The sequence below is a fragment of the Ips typographus genome, linkage group LG3, assembly GCF_016097725.1.
Source record: "Ips typographus isolate SLU linkage group LG3, UJ_Ityp_2.0, whole genome shotgun sequence".
Classification (NCBI taxonomy): Eukaryota; Metazoa; Arthropoda; class Insecta; order Coleoptera; family Curculionidae; genus Ips; species Ips typographus.
This window is the reverse complement of record NC_138424.1, coordinates 10,243,097-10,257,307: the sequence shown is the minus strand read 5'-3', so window position 1 is coordinate 10,257,307 and position 14,211 is coordinate 10,243,097. Positions and strand designations below refer to the sequence as shown.

General features: G+C 32.5%; 2 protein-coding genes and 1 non-coding gene across 3 annotated transcripts in view; 2 read left to right on the top strand and 1 right to left on the bottom strand.

Moving 5' to 3' along the window:
• The window catches only part of LOC145727174 (protein O-mannosyl-transferase TMTC1-like), a 267,670-nt gene extending 260,552 nt beyond the window's left edge, over window positions 1-7,118 (top strand). The window contains exons 11-16 of the mRNA XM_081976649.1: window positions 1,419-1,532; window positions 1,593-1,736; window positions 2,224-2,429; window positions 2,484-2,619; window positions 2,675-2,795; window positions 5,972-7,118. Of these exons, the coding sequence (XP_081832775.1) occupies window positions 1,419-1,532; window positions 1,593-1,736; window positions 2,224-2,429; window positions 2,484-2,619; window positions 2,675-2,795; window positions 5,972-6,139 (889 nt within the window). The 3' untranslated portion in view covers window positions 6,140-7,118. The remainder of the gene's footprint in view (window positions 1-1,418; window positions 1,533-1,592; window positions 1,737-2,223; window positions 2,430-2,483; window positions 2,620-2,674; window positions 2,796-5,971) is intronic.
• Window positions 7,119-7,285: 167 nt separating this feature from the next.
• LOC145726429 (uncharacterized) lies at window positions 7,286-10,953 on the bottom strand. The gene is made up of 3 exons (XM_081975477.1): window positions 10,795-10,953; window positions 10,511-10,675; window positions 7,286-10,460 (listed from the first exon to the last, which is right to left on the bottom strand). The coding sequence occupies exons 1-3, from the start codon at window positions 10,825-10,827 to the stop codon at window positions 10,320-10,322; spliced, it is 339 nt and encodes a 112-aa protein (XP_081831603.1). The 5' UTR covers window positions 10,828-10,953; the 3' UTR covers window positions 7,286-10,319.
• Window positions 10,954-12,257: 1,304 nt separating this feature from the next.
• TRNAA-AGC (transfer RNA alanine (anticodon AGC)) lies at window positions 12,258-12,330 on the top strand. The gene has a single exon. It is a non-coding gene; the product is annotated as a tRNA-Ala (tRNA).
• Window positions 12,331-14,211: the final 1,881 nt, after the last annotated feature.

The following is a 14,211-nucleotide window of genomic DNA, read 5'->3' as shown; positions in this document are numbered from 1 at the left end:
ACTTTGATACCGCTTTTTTTGCTGACTGTACCAAGTTTTGCAGTGTTTTTTCAAATTATTGGATATGAAACTTAACAAGGACCCCAAAAATGTGCTTAAACACTCATTTTCTCACTCCAAGTGGTTTTTACAAGGAATTTTGTCCCTGACTGTTCTTTCAAACGGTGTTTCTGGCAGTTCAAACTTTGGCACCTCTTTTCTCCCTGACTGTACCAAGTTTTGTGATTTTTTTTTTCAGGTTATTGGACAAGAAATTTAATGAGGATTCCAAAAATGTGCTTAAAACAGTTATTTTCTCACTCGAAGTGGGTTTGAGAAGCAATTTTGTTCCTGACTGTCAAACTGTGCTCAAAAGTTGCAAAAACCATGGTTTAGAAAAGTTTTCTTGTAGTATTCAAAACAAAATGTGTTTCTGAAATGTATGACAGTTATTTTGACAGTCGCCACGTGACTGTCTAGCTATCTGATACTCAAAAAACCACGTGATATCTGTGACAAATGTCAAAACTGTCAAAATTTGCCTAGAATTTGCAAGAATTACAATTTAACACAGTTTCCTTACAGTTTTCAAAACTAGACGTGTTTCTGAAATGTATGAGAGTTATTTTGACAATTGTCATTAAATTACTGATAAATTATACATTGTTTAAATAGTAATATCTTCATATTCAGTCATTGTTCTCATCTCAAAAAGATATTATTTGTCATAATTTAAACATGAGATAATGAAGAAAAGTGACAAAAAGCTGAAAATGCAATGTTTTCGAAAAGGCTATTTGTTCATAAAAAAAAGTTATACGATTGGAACTCATTTGGTACAAGAATCACTTTGTCAGAAAAGTTTTACTTCATTCATTTTATTATTGTGAAACAAAAATATCTAAAACAATAAATAACAAATCAAAACAGCCTTTTATTCAGTCTCTCTTTATTTTTCAGGAGTTTATTTTATTTTGACAATATTGAAAAATGGGGAAAATGATATCTTTCAAGCAAATTTTAAATAGACCAATAAATTTACTGGTAAAATTGATAAAATTTCTACACACAAAAATCACACTAAATTTTACTTTTACAATTTTACTTTATCTTATCACGCTAAATTTACCATGTTTTTAAAAACTGCGTTTTAATCATCTTTTACACAACATAACTACATCTTAGTCTGAGAGATTATCATTAAAAATAAAAACATTTATTTTTTACTTAAAATGTGCATCATCATCTAACAAATTATGAAAACACTATGGTTTAATACTAAACTTTGCAGACGGTCTACAAAAGTATTGAAAAATCAGAGTAATCATCAGAAGATTACTAAATCTCCTTAGATTCTTGACTTGTTATGTTAAAAAGACAATAACTTACGTTATTGCGTGGTGAAAATCAGTTGAAAAATAGTATTCTACTATTTACAGGGCCGGCCTTCAAACTCTACCTCACAATGCCAAAATGCACTACAACTATGCAAATTTCCTAAGGGATTCGTCCAGGCACGAACTAGCCAAATCGCACTACTACATGGCCCTAAAGTAAGACTGATTACATTTTTTGTGTAACTGTGGTTATACTACAAAAATGGTAATTTTTAGGTTGTGGCCGACTTATGCCAGCGCTCACAACAATTTAGGCACCATCCTCAAAAACAACTACGAAGCTGAGAGGCACTTTTTAGCCGCCATTAAGTACGCGTCCAATCACGTTAATGCTCATTTTAATTTAGGTCAACTATATCGGTAAGTTTTTATTATACAGGGTGTAGTAGGCTCACTTGTGTTTAACCAATTTTTACTAAAACCCCAAAAACAAACTTTATCTTTGTAATTTAGCTACTGTTTTTGTTGTTTTTTACAGTAAATAAGTTTGTTTGCAGAAAAGATTCCCAACTTTTCATTGTCCGGAAGTCAGGAAATATCATAGTCAGGTGAACATTCAACCAATGACAACCGACAGTTTTTTGATTTTCTGTTGGAAATCAGTTAGAAATTGCCTTTGTAAACAGGCCTAATATGTCAAACCTTTTACTAATAAATAAGAATGTCCCTATCTAATTGACAACTACAAAAATGACAATTATGTTCCTCTTTGACTACAGTGATGTTGGACTTATATCCTAATCTGTTACTTTTAGTGCTAGTCAACTTTTATCACTTTGTGACTCTCTTTTTAAACATTTTAAAGACTGATAATTTATCATATTAATTAATTATTACCAAATTCTAGGAAAAACAACAAAACCACCGAATCCGAACAAATGCTTCAAAAATGCATCGATTTAGAACCGTCATTTACTCCAGCTTATTTGGAACTAGCCCGTTTGAGGGGCCCCAATCACAAAACCGTCCCCAATCTTTTAAAAAAAGTAGTGGAACTCAACCCAAACGTTCCCTACTACGCGGCCAAGTTCGGCGAATGGCTGACGAAAAAAGGTTCGTCATTTATTTTGGTCCTTCCTGACTTGCTACAGTTTTCATACGTTCCAGGCAACCATCTGGAAGCGTTAAAATTCTATTGGAAATCCCTCAGGATAAGTGCGACGCATCGGGAATCCGTTATCGGGGTCTTCAAGCACCTCCGTAAATTCGGACAAAAAGCCCGGATGTTTCAAATGCTCACCAGGTACTTAAAAGGATCCACTGATTTAATTTATAAGCGTCTAACCGTTGTTTTTCAGGTGGCATAACCTGCTAAGGCATAAAGGCACCAACTTGAAACAAGACTTTTATCTGCAAGAGTGGCGGTTAAAGGCTGAGCTTAGTTACAAGATAAAAGAGTATTCATCTAGCTTACATATGGTATGTTGTCAATATACAGAGTGTTGCATGATAATAACTGACACAGTCAATACTAAGTGAAGCGGTGCTCCGTAATAAGAAAACCAGGACTTTTTTATGCCAAAAGTGTACTTTAATAGAAAAATGGCTAAATACTTGCACTCACAAATTGATAAAAACCAAAGATGTCTATTTCTTTGACACAATTTTAGTTTAATGCATATTATTTTTAAGATAAAACAAAATAACATAACATCTTGTCATAAGACAGGATGTTAATAAATGTATTGAACAATATAAATAACGTCTAGTTTGACAGGTAATTGAACATGAATTTGTGAATGTATTACACAAAAAAATTTCGGAGATATTCGATTTTTGTACTTTTTTTTTGAAGTTGCATAAAAATTTTGTATCTCTACCATTTTTGGGGAAAAGTATAAAATAACATAAAGAAAAACAGTTAAATTTGAAACAACCCCCTGTCAGTTTTGACCGCGTTTACCTGGTTCTAAGTGGGTGTGAACCTAGTCGACTAGATGCAGTAAAACATTCTAAACATTTTTGGTTTCTTGTGAAACTTCCGTAACTCTAACCGTTTCCGAGATAATCGACTTTTTCATTTTTTTTCGGAAATCGTATCAAAATTTTGAAACATCCGTATGTTCGCTGTTTTTGGAGTTTCAGCGACTGTAAAAAGCTCAAAATGTTTGTTTTGGACTCTTCTATCTCGTGCTAGCCACAACACGATTGAACATATACTGAATGTTTAAGTTTAAAATAACATAAAGAAAAACAGTTAAATTTGAAACAACCGCCTGTCAGTTTTGGCCGCGTTTACCTGGTTCTAAGTGGATATGAACCTAGTCGACTGGATGCACTGTGCAGTAGATCATTCTAAACATTTTTGGTTTCTTGTGAAACTTCCGTAACTCTAACCGTTTCCGAGATAATCGACTTTAAAATTTTTTTTTTGGAAATTGTATCAAAATTTTGTAAATTCCTAAAATCTTGGCCGTTTTTGGAGTTTCAGCGACTGTAAAAAAACTCAAAATGTTGGTTTTGGACTCTTCTACCTCATGTTAGCCGCAACACGATTGAACATATACAGAGTGTTTACAAAAAAAACAGTTAAATTTGAAACAGCCTGTCAGTTTTGACCGAGTTTACCCGGTTCTGAATATTTTGGGTTTCTTGTGAATTATCCGTAACTCTAACCGTTATCGAGATAATCGACTTCTTTTATTTTTTTTTGGAAATTGTATTAAAATTTTGAAAAATCCGTATCTTTGCTGTTTTTGGGGTTTCAGCGACTGTAAAAAGCTCAAAATGTTCGTCCTGAACTACTCTCTCACCTCGTGCTAATCACAACACGATTCAATAGATACTGGGTGTTCAAAAAAACAAATAATAAAACAGTTTAACATTTGAAACTAACGTTCTGCCAGTTATGACCGCGTTTACATGGTTCTAAATTCTAAGCGGGTGTAAAACCTAGTCGACTGGGGGTTGACCGTTATTCTGAACAGTTTTGCTTTTTTTTGTAAAATTTCCGTAACACTAATCGTTCCCGAGATATTCGATTTGTTACTATTGTTTTGGAAATTGCATCAAAAGTTTGAAAATTCCGTATATCCGACATATTTGTGGTATAAGCGACTGTAAAAAGCTGAAAATGTTTGTCTTGAACTGCTCTTTCACCCCGTACTAACCACAACACGATTGAACATAAACAGGGTGTTCAAAAAAACCAAAATAAAAACAGTAAATGTGAAATTAAGGTTCTTCCAGTTGTGACCGCGTTTACCCGGCTCTAAGGGGGTGTAAACCACTGGGTGCAGAAAGTTATTCTGAGTATTTTCGATCTCTTGTATAATTTTTGTAACTCTAACCGTTTTTGAGTAATTCAACTTTTTTTAGAAATTGCATCAAAATTTTGAAAATTCCGTATCTCCGTCATGTTTGTGCTATCAGCAACTGTGTACTGTGGCCTAATTCTTGAAAGCAGGGAACGAAATTCTTGAGAGAAGTGTTGATAGAATGTGACAGAAGAAGCTGACAATGGCGGGTTCCTGTCACATTCTACAGGTCTTTCTCGTGATAATTCTCTTCCTTCGTTTCAAGAATACGCACCCTGGAAGCGATATTTGCTTTTAATAGTATGAATTCCAGATACTACATAAAAAAAGTAAATATTTATCATTATTTCTTCTGGCTCTTCATTAAAAAACATAAGTAACTGTCTGTATCTCAAAAACAATATACACCCCAGCATTCAGTGGCATAACTAGAGTGTTTCACTTTCACAATAAAAACCGATTAATTTGGCAGAAATTCTGTCATTTTTAATATCAATTTCAAATCCATGGTACTTACAACAAAATGAACATCAGATTTGAGTTTCTACGGTCGAAATTATCTAGGAATATTGTTTCGATTCGTCCAAATTCGTGGAAAAACCATCAACTGCCTGACAAGCTTTCCAACTTTAAAATGCTAAATTTTTGTTGACCCAATTTTGTTCGTTTTTATTTGCAAAACAGTTCAACTTACATGGATTGGAAATTGTTAGCACATATGTGCTGTATCTATGTATGTAGAACTTGTATTACTTCTTCTTCTTCCAGTGCCTATTCGTTTCGAATATTGGCGACCATCCTGGTTATGCGATAGCCTTGTTGACTGCTGCTTTAAACAGTTCTGTGGTTGTTTTTGAATACCATGTCCTTAGGTTCTTGAGCAATGATTTCCTTCTTCTTCCAAGCCCTCTCTTGCCAAACACTTTTCCTTGGAGGATAGAGTTTGTATTTGTTGTAATTGCTCATTATATGTCCGAGATATTCGAGTTTCTTTCTCTTAATCGTTTTCATCACCTTTTTTTCTCTTTCCAGTATTGTTTCGTTGGTCACTCTATCTACCCATGATATTCTAAGGATTCTCTTCTTTCTTCGTATTACTCTCTCTTCTTTCTTTGTATTCCTTACACACTTTTTAATGTCAAGGTCTCTCACAGGACATCTTTTACCGAAGAGGCTTGCAAAATTAACCAATGTATGTGTCTTTCAGTAAATTGCAAATATAAAAAATAAAAACTCATTTGAAACACGGTAAAAATCTAATAATATTAAGAAGTAATTTAATATTTGAACTTTAACTTAAAACGTAAAATAAAATTAACATAAACTTTCTTTATGTAGAAAAACGACTCTACAGAGAGGGTAAAGGACCAGAAACCACCAAAAAGCAAATCAAAGGAAAAGATGAAAATCCTCCGGGAAAAACGTGGAGAAGAAAAGAACGAGTCCAGCGAAGAGAATGCAAAGTCTCTCGATTTTTCCAAGTTTGCCCTTCTAACCTACTGCTAGGACTAACAAACTGTAACAAAATGTTGCCTGTGATTCGTAAAATTGTTGATGCAGCAGACAAAAACCGGCTTCTAATACAACGAAACTAATCAAATCACAACTGACAGACGTCAATATACAGGGTGAACGCGTTCGAGAACCAATAACATGACGGTATTAGATAACAAGTCTGCTGAACGTATTATTATTGTATTTTTAGGTGAAAATCCATCAGTATTATTTATATTATAGTGTTAATAAAGGGCGATGCTTCCAATTCTTGTAAAAGTTAAACAAAGGGCCAACCAAAAACTACGAATATGTATATGTAAATAACCTTGTAAATAAAGTATTCAGCACCTATTTTTAAAACCACATACAGGGTGACCGACAAAATGCTTATGAATAATTGAAACTGGCGTTGTTGCCTATTGTAATAAAAAATAACAACAACTTTGTTACCATAAATGGTCTATACAGAGTGATGGAAAAATGATGACATTTTTAAAATCTACAGTTGGACACCCTGTATATTAAAACTAAACCCTAATCATAAAATAGTATAAAAAAGTGTAACTTTTTTGCGAAAACAGCCTAATTGTTCAATATTACTCAATATCCCAATAAATTTTCTTTATGACATAAATGTAATTAGAAAGATGAACCAGTGTATTAAATATTTTTGATATACATACACTAGATCGGTCGCATATTATGTAAAATTGACGACAGCTTCGAAATTATTAAATAGATATAATAAGTAATAATTCGTCATTGGTGTAAGCTGCATGAATATTATATAGACGGGGGCCATTTGAAGAGTATACTTTTAAATTTTAAAAACAAGTGGAAAACAGGGCGCATTTAAAAAGTACTTTACGAATGAGTCAAAAAGGTGGTCAAAGACCTTGCCAGTTTGTATTATAAAGTTACTTTAAAGCCTGATGGTTTATTGTATAAACACACGTTTTTATTGTAAATAAATGGTATTTATTTACTACTTGTTTTGTTGTTTGAAATAATTGCTCCCATTCCTTTAGTTGTCTTGACAATTCGCGAAGGAACTGAAGTACCAGGAACAACTAAAATTAACCTCTTTTCATGCAAAATTTAGCTTTGCACGTACTTGTGCCGTCATAGGTTCAAAGGAATTTAATTAATAGAATATTTTAATACACATAACTTTATTAAACCAACGAAATAAAATACTATGACTTTCATTGCTTATTTAAATCTATATCACATAAAATTACACAGATTCGTATTATTGTTTCTTAAAATCTCAAAATTAGTGCTCTATAAACTTGTGTGCTAGTTAGTCACTATAAGTGTGTATATGACCTAAAAAAAACTTCACTAAAATTGACCTAATAATACTGTTACACATTGTACTTATTTGGTTTTTGGGATTCCTTTTTAAATACAATATTAATTATTATAGGTACTGTGCCTATATTAATCTAGTAATATTTTGAATATAGTTTGAGCAACTTTGATAGGATAATAACTTCCCTAAATGTGGTTTATAATTCCTTGTTGTGGTGTTGAGACAATGTAATATCTAGATTGAATATCATTTTAAATTGTTTCCATTTATTTATTCTACTTGGAACAACAACCACAACTAACCTACAATGTTGCATCTAAGTACTATAAAATTATTATTAGTGTCACATGAAGTCTGAATTGAGTTTTGAGCAAAGTGCATGTCCTACAAGACACATGTTGTCCCTTAAAATCTGGGTATCCTAAAAGTTTAATCCTTAAAAGTCTGAAGTGTGCATTATTAGTAGAAACTTTGTTTGGAGGTTTATACAGAGTTAATTCCAAAGATATGAACTCATCCTTTCTTCAAATAAATTTCCAAAGTAACTATGATTGAATTCCTTATATTGGTAGTATAAACTGTCCATCTAGACAGCTCAAAAATTTAAATTAACAGTTAATTCTAATTGTGTTTAAAGCCCTATTTGGTAATGGAACAAGTTATCCAACTTTGGAATCACCCTGTATTAGACCAAGACTACCTACAAAGATATACAGGGTGTCCAAGAGTGGATGGTACATATACCTTTATGGAGATCTGGACGTAGGATCATTTTAAAAATTTGCTTTAAGTAAGTAAGGAGTAAGGGTCAAAAATATTAATTTTTAGCCACCCTAACTTAGATCTCCATAAACGTCTAAAGTACCATCCACTGTTGGACACCCTGTATGTAGTGGGGGTACAAATTGTATCACAAATTGGTTAGTATGCAAATATGTTTGTGCTTAATACGTCATTTCTGTGCTGTGATGCAAAAAACTAGTCAGTTGCAATCAAGAATCACTTATACAGGGTGTATCTAAATAGAACTGAAAGAAGTTGCATTATGATTCTTTGGTGAAAGTAAATAAATAGTTCTACAGAATGCCCTAAAAATGAATGCAATATTAACATTTTAAAAATGTCATCTTTCAAATGGAATATAATCAAGGTTTTTTGCATTTTCTCAGTTCCATACTGTTTCTAGAATACAGGGTGATTCACGGTCATGGTATATTTATTAGAAGTATCTAGAGAACAACTCAATATTTTTCACTGTAATTTGGAGTGTAGCTTAGGTTGGGTCCAAACTCTCTTTCAAAAATATTTTGGACTTAACGCTGTTGCCAGATCAGTCGGAAAGAACACCAACTTTTAATTTTTAAATGAAACACCCTGTTTTCAATCTTATTTTTCCTCGCAAGAAGGCTAGTAATTAATGTTAATACTTTCCAATACCTATCTTGCACCGTTTCTTAGATATTTTATAAAAATGGTGAATTTGTCAGCAAAATGGTGGTCTAAACTTTAATTAAATTCTCAGACAATACAACATGGTTGAAAAGCCCAGAGACAGAAAATGAAAAAACCTACAGAGTGGTCAATATTTACCTTTTAGTCGGACAGATAAAAAAAACTGCGAAATGTCCGTTTTTTAAATGGATCCATCGGTGTTTTATGGTTTGTACTAAAAGAACATTAAATTTAGAACAAATCCATGTATATATTTCCTTTACCTAACTTCAACCGTTTCTGACTTATTAACAGTTTTTCCGGTAAGTTTTAAAGGTAAATATTGACCACCCTGTAGGTTTTTTCATTCGAGTCTTTGATTTTTTCAACCCTGTGATATTGTCTAACTGAGAACAAAAGGTAACATCAGCAAACCTTTCAGGACTTGAGAATTTAATTAAAGTTTAGACCACCGTTTTGCTGACAAATTCACCATTTTTATAAAATATCTAAGAAACAGTGCAAGATAGGTATAGGAAAGTAGCAACATTAATTAGTAGTCTTCTTGCAAGGAATTCAAAAATGAGATAAAAACAGGGTGTTCCATTTGAAAATCAAAAGTTGGTGTTCTTTCCGGCTGATCTGGCTGGAGGCTACATTCCAAATTTCAATGAAAAATATTGAGTCATTCTCTAGATACTTCTAATATACCATCAGCCTGAATCACCCTGTATATCTCAAATACTCCACTTCAGTTAATTGTCACCAAAGAATTTGTGTAGTATTAAAACTATACACCCTGTTTAATTGTCAATTATATCAATAAATTAGGCATAAATTTTCATATTACAACCTGTACTTAATGCTTTTATTAAATATCAAGCAAATTTGGCAATAATCTCACTCTTTTATGTAGTAACCATAATTGAAAAATATTATTAAACATGCCAAGCACAACCACAACAATTTAAAAACAGTTAATAGACATTAGTATTTGTTATTATCTAGAACCACCCTGTACTTACCTTCACTTAAAATAAGCTGTAAAGCAAACACATGCCACAACAGATAAAACGTCATGCACTAATTAAGGAAAAATTCAGTCTTCATTTCCTTAGTACCCTTCCAAAAAACATCATTATAAAAAATATTATGGTTAAGGCTTTAAACCTTAACATTAATTAACAAAAAGCTTAGCCTGGTATTAGGTCAGGTTTTTCCAAATAACTGAATAAAACTTCCCATTTTAGCTAGCGGCCCCAAACTGAATTACAATAATAGTTTCAGTTAACAGTTTCATTCCTGTTTTTGTACAGGTTTATAATTAGCCTGCCTATAGCTCAACACTAAAGTAGCTGCTTAAATGTAATAAAACATGGAATTCAGAAGAGAGCAAACTCAGCTAATAAGCCAAAACAATACTTATTTGTGGTTGTCCTGAAGTTATGCTGGTGATCGCGGCCTGGCATTAAGCTTAGCCTGTTCAGCAACAGTGACCTTCTCTTTCAGTAAGTGGAATTTGGCCTGCATGGTCCTCAACTGGGAGTTTAGTGTAGTGCTCAATTGTTTTTGAAGATCTTGAACCTTTTAAACAGTTTTTAAAACCGAGTCATAAACAAATATAGTAAACATACCTCCAAGATTTCTTTTCGTAAATTCTGGTAGTTGTCTTTGACCTCACTTACTGATTTGAGCAGGTTGTGAACTTCCACTTTTTGACCATCATCAGAAAAAATTTCATGCTCAATATTCCCTACTTGTAGTGCCAGGGTATCCAGACGAGCGTCAGTGTGCTTCATCTGTGTGAATATTACATTTTGTTTTGCATTGAAAAGTGGGGCATGTTTAATTATTAACAACACCCCCAAGAAATTATCATTAGTAGTTTGTTGAGGACTTCAATGGGTTAGATACTAACCTTATTCTCTATGTCCTCGACGGCCTGTTCCATTTTCTTGGGCCTAAAAAATCGAAAAATATTAAAAACACCAATTTTGAATCCTTTTTGAAAAATCAATAACAATATCCATAACCTCACAAAAATTAAATAAATTTGGACGTCACCGATGTCAAAAGAATCCTGAACCTGATTGGCCTAAAATAATGTGAATTGCTTAACAATGCAAAATCTAAGTCTAATACTACTCGTGACGTCACGGTGGGTGCTTAAATCCATGCATTTCCTGTCTGTTTTTAGTTTTCATATCTTCTATTAACAAAGAGTTTATTTTAGATTAATTTGACAACATTGTAATAGGAAGGACAACATTAGAAGAGACCTTACTTTGAGAGCAGATCCTTTATAAGGAAAAAATGTTTCCTGATTAGCCAAAGCTTAAAATTTATTTTGCAGTACCTGATGAACCAATTAATGATCCCAAGTAGTTAACGTAGTTTCAAAAAATTAAATTTTAACTTCAAAAATGTTGCAAGGATTGCCTTCCTATTTTGTTGACTGATATTTTGACTTTGAATTACACAGGATCATAAATTAGATCATTGGTTACTGCGAAACCTGTTTTCAGCTTAAGCATTTTTCAGTTGCAAATTATTACCAATAGGAAGATAAAAAGGAAAGTCGGTTAACACGAATTATATTACAAGTTCCTTTTTTAAAATATACTGCAGTATTTTATAGACAATTCTTACCATTCAGTAACTTCTGATAACAGAAAAATAAACAGAACATTTTCATGAATCAAAGATTTTTTATCGCATAATACGATAACAATGCAACCAGAAAAACGGCGAGCTGCATAAATGGTTGCATACATCACTTACCAATAAAACGGGACACTGTAATTTTGTCCCATGTAGTAACAATGTAGTAATACCGCTAGTCAATAGATGGCAACAATCAGACAAATTTTAAATTGTCTTTTAATAATAAATCATTTTATTTATCCACTCTTTTTCAAAGAGTTTCTTCTTTTATTATTTTACGTTTCCAGGGGTGTTTCAAGAACCGGTTTTCTGGCACAAATTAGTTTTATTTTCAAATAAAAACCCAACAACGTCGAAAACTTTCTATAAAACTTGACAGAGAAACAATAATAGCGCTTATGATTATCAAGGTAATAACCATCAAATAAACTTGATTTCATGTATGCGGTTATTTATATTGCAAACGAAGTTTGGCTTTTTTTCAAATATATGTCACCAAGAATACAGTTTCGTGTATGCATGGTTATCTAACTCAAAGTGTTGCGTAAATATGTATGTAAAAATTTTAATTTTATGGGAACATTGTCATTATTTAATTAGTTAATAAAAATAGTTAGAGTAATTTAAAGATACGACTCTTTAAATATCCAAAAAGTATTATTGAAAAAAGACCAATGAAAGTAGAGGATCAATGACATCCGTCAAACAGTATTTATCGGGGGTGTAGCTCAGATGGTAGAGCGCTCGCTTAGCATGCGAGAGGTACCGGGATCGATACCCGGCACCTCCAATCTTTTTTATTTTTTACTTACAGCTGCGGTTTATTATTATCTTAAACAGTCACTTTACAACTAACTATTTTAGTATTTTATATAAATTTGGTATTTATAACGAAGTCGTTTTTCTTAGGTCAGTGGATACGATAATTTTATATCGATCTAATAACACGCAACACGAAAGTTTAGTGGAGCGTGTAACATTTAATTAGAAATTGTGGATGATTTTCAATAGAGCGATGCGGACCCTCATATCGATCAAACCGTAATGAGCTCCATATGGGGTACTAGACACGCGACAAGTAAACTTTACTTTTTTTCAATCAGCAGTCTTGTAATTTATTATCTACTCTAGATAATAGTCACGAATATGTGATACTAGATCAATATTCTATTTAATTTTATTAAAAGTTGGTATCAAATAAATGACGTAATTAAGTCAACAAACGTTATTGTACACACAATAATTAATTTAACGACCTTAGTGGCCGGATTTTACTTGTCAAAACAAGACAAAGGGAACTGAACTGGTAAGAACTACAATCTAATAAACCAATAATAGTCTAGGTACATAATATGATTTCTCAACTTTCAACCTCTTACTGTGCATTAATCTAGATCAGTTGGAAAAGTGAAATGAATATTACTTGATTTACACCCTCGAATACTGCATTTTTTTCACTTTTTTAATCTAACAGGAATCAGACAATAAAACAAGCAATTTGTGAATGACAGTCCATTGAACCAAAATCAATTAAACAAACCCACGCACAGACCTAAAAGTGTATTATTATACATATTATAGTTTATTCTTAGGCCAAGGCTACACTTACAGGCTACAATAGATTATACAATGACGCGTGTCTGGGTTTATATATTCATAGGAAGGAAATTGGTGAAACCTTTTTCGAATTTCAATTACGCATATCCTTTTATGCTATTGTTGTATGCGCATCTTTGTCTTCAACTTTTCCTTTTCATGACCATTTAATATGAACGCCTTTTTTGGGTTTCTTTTTTTTTGGTGGGTGGATTAAAGAATTTTTAATACACCTACATAGATGCTGATATGTCAAAATAATGTTGATTTATATGCAGTAGTTGCAATCAGCATCAGGGTGTGATTGGTCAAAAAAACAGCTTACAGCTTGCTGCTTTTTGTCCAATCACAAACTATCCATTGTGCTGAGATTTACACAAATGCTGTACATATGGACTTAGTTAATTTTGCTTATTGCATTGCATTGCAATGCTTGCTTATTGCTTGAATTGCCAATGGAGGTCTTTCATGATTTTTTCTAATTCATATTTAAGAAGAACAACCTAAAAATAATCCCGCCAGTATAACGTAGTAAGCTATTAACCAATAAACGATAAGAGACTTAAAAACATTTAAAATAAATAAAAGCTTCATTAAATACTAATACATATAAAATAATAATTATTATGTCAATTACAGTTATTACAATAAATAATTACTACTAACTTATTTTTGATACTGTTGGCAACATTGTAAAGCACCTAGCTCAAGCTCAGCAATGCCGCTTTATTTCGTGACGTTTTTCAATCAGTGTATGTTGTAGTGGTTTGCTTATGAGGTACGGCAACACTGCTTTGTAAATGTCATGTCAATTGCGGACTGACAGAGAAATATCATTACTGTCATTGGGGGGGGATAGATTTTGATTTTAGAAAAATAACCACACTTATGTTTTTACGAGTTTTACTGTTTTGATGCAATTTCAATAATTATAATTAAATCCAACTAAAATTGATTCATCTCGTTATTATTTTGGCCATCATAGAACCCCACAATGTGTATCCTTTTCTATCCAATGTCATTGAAACAGTACTGCAATAAACCAGTTTTGAACCTAACCCTATTCAAATTCATA